The sequence below is a fragment of the Phalaenopsis equestris genome, unplaced genomic scaffold, assembly GCF_001263595.1.
Source record: "Phalaenopsis equestris unplaced genomic scaffold, ASM126359v1 Scaffold000335, whole genome shotgun sequence".
Lineage (NCBI taxonomy): Eukaryota > Viridiplantae > Streptophyta > Magnoliopsida > Asparagales > Orchidaceae > Phalaenopsis > Phalaenopsis equestris.
This window is the reverse complement of record NW_018164777.1, coordinates 35,474-37,435: the sequence shown is the minus strand read 5'-3', so window position 1 is coordinate 37,435 and position 1,962 is coordinate 35,474. Positions and strand designations below refer to the sequence as shown.

The 1,962-nt window shown below is 45.9% G+C and overlaps 1 protein-coding gene across 1 annotated transcript in view; it reads right to left on the bottom strand.

Annotated features, from left to right (window-relative positions):
• LOC110025847 (cyclic nucleotide-gated ion channel 2-like) overlaps positions 1 to 1,028 on the bottom strand; it is a 27,804-nt gene extending 26,776 nt beyond the window's left edge. Inside the window, exons 1-2 of the mRNA XM_020726520.1 lie at positions 855 to 1,028; positions 228 to 780 (exon numbers count right to left, since the gene is read on the bottom strand). Coding sequence (XP_020582179.1) covers positions 228 to 780; positions 855 to 1,009 — 708 coding nt within the window. The 5' untranslated portion in view covers positions 1,010 to 1,028. The remainder of the gene's footprint in view (positions 1 to 227; positions 781 to 854) is intronic.
• Positions 1,029 to 1,962: the final 934 nt, after the last annotated feature.

Below are 1,962 nucleotides of genomic sequence, written 5' to 3'. Positions count from 1 at the left end.
CTGAGATTCATATATATATAACACTGAAAATACTTACAAAATTACCAAAATTATGGCTCAATAAATCAACTGATCAAATTAAGTGAGGAGAATCAATCGAGTGCTTAAACTGTTTAATTCGCCACCCCGCCCCAAAGTAAACCTCGTGATGCTCATAACCGTGATCATTAATACGGAAAAATAATTTGATTTTAGTTGCATTAACAGTAATTAAGTTCGTTAATTACCTGAGGAAGCGGAAAAATTACGAAGAGATCGAACGCGAAGCCCTTCGCCGAGCCGAGGTAATGAGCGGCGATCATCTTAGGATCCCACACGAGCTTCCCGCAGCCGACCACGAGCGACTCCCGCGACACGTACGCCATCCGGAGCTGCATCCACACGTGCCCCAAATGCGCCCCATCCGCACCGTACCACGGGCCACCCGCAGCCCCAGCCGCGGCCAACCCCCGGTTCATCCCCACGCATCCCACGCCGGCCCGACCGGCCCAAAGCGTGTAGTGAACCGCCGGGCTCCGGGGATCAAGAACCGATCCGAAGGGACCTCGAGCGGTTACCGCCGCCTGCAATGGCGGCGGAAGAGAGCCGACGCCGCCGATGGGGATTAGGGAAGATCCGGCTCCGGCGCGCCACTGGGGAGCCTGCGCGCGACCGCAGCTGGTGGAATGGAACGCCGGATTGCCGGGTTGGGTGCAGGCGTAGCACTCCACCGGCGTCGGAACGGCGCCGTGATCTTCGTCGACGGCGGAGGTCTTCCGGTGAATCAATTGGCGGAACCATCTGCGAAGAAATTTTGGGGCGCATTGTTAGGGATTTGGTTTTATGAGTTGGTTGGTGGTTAGAATGGAGCTTACCGGGTGTTCGAGATCGGGGGCGTGCGGTGGAGGAAGGTGGGAGAGGACGGCGGCGGAAGGGCCGCCGGCGAGGGTTTGGAAGAGGGGAGGGAAATATGGAATTGGGAGGGGGAGGGAGAAGTGGAGGTGAGGAGAGAGTGATCGGAGAAGCTCATGACCTCTTTCAGCTATATACTACTGATACTATCAGATTATGGGGGGATTAGGGGGTTTTGCCGATTCTTATAGCTGCGATGAGGCGCCAGGCTGGCTTGAAGTGCCACGTCAATTTCTATGGGAAGATGATGACGTGGACAAGCGAACAAATGCCAGGCTGGCTCGACGATTTACTTGACCCAAATCTGTTTTAAAATATGTGAAAAGGGAAGAACAATTTTGTTTGTTTTTTCTCATGAGAAAGTTATGTTTATTTTTTCAAAGCTTCACAACTATTTCTTCAAAAATTAACATCTATCGCAAATGCACTCTTAATTGAAATCGAGCACTTTGTGTGATTTGTTGCTTCACAGTTGCTCCGAAGCTTCTCATAGGAATTATTGTGATAAGCTGGTGAGCTTCTTCTAATTGGTCGATCAGCTCTCATGATTCTTAATTATCTTTCATCATCCTCAACAAATCCTCAATGACAACAAGCACATAAAAGTGCTTAGAAACTGACATTATCTGGTTTGTATTATCTTTTATCATAGACTCAAAAGCCCCATATCAAGTTCCTCTCTCCCATTCATTATCAATCATGGCATTAAGTCACGCTTAAAAACACGCTCTTTGTTCTCATTTTTTGAAAGACATCCATAACTTCTCATATTTTCATACTTCATGAACAAGCTAATGAGAGTAATGCAAATAAACATATTCATTCTCAATTGATTTATAAATACATAGTTATGAATTCATACAACCTAATAAAAAGCATCAAGAAAATCACTACCACACCAAAAATTATGATTTCACCATGCTTAGAGTTCAAAAAGATCATCTTACTAAACCGCTTTTGTGCCTTTTTAAACTTCATGTTATATATATGGTTGGTGATCATTGCAATATGGTTAGACATTTTATCAAATATGTGACATTTGTTGTTAATATGGGACAATAAAGAACATGA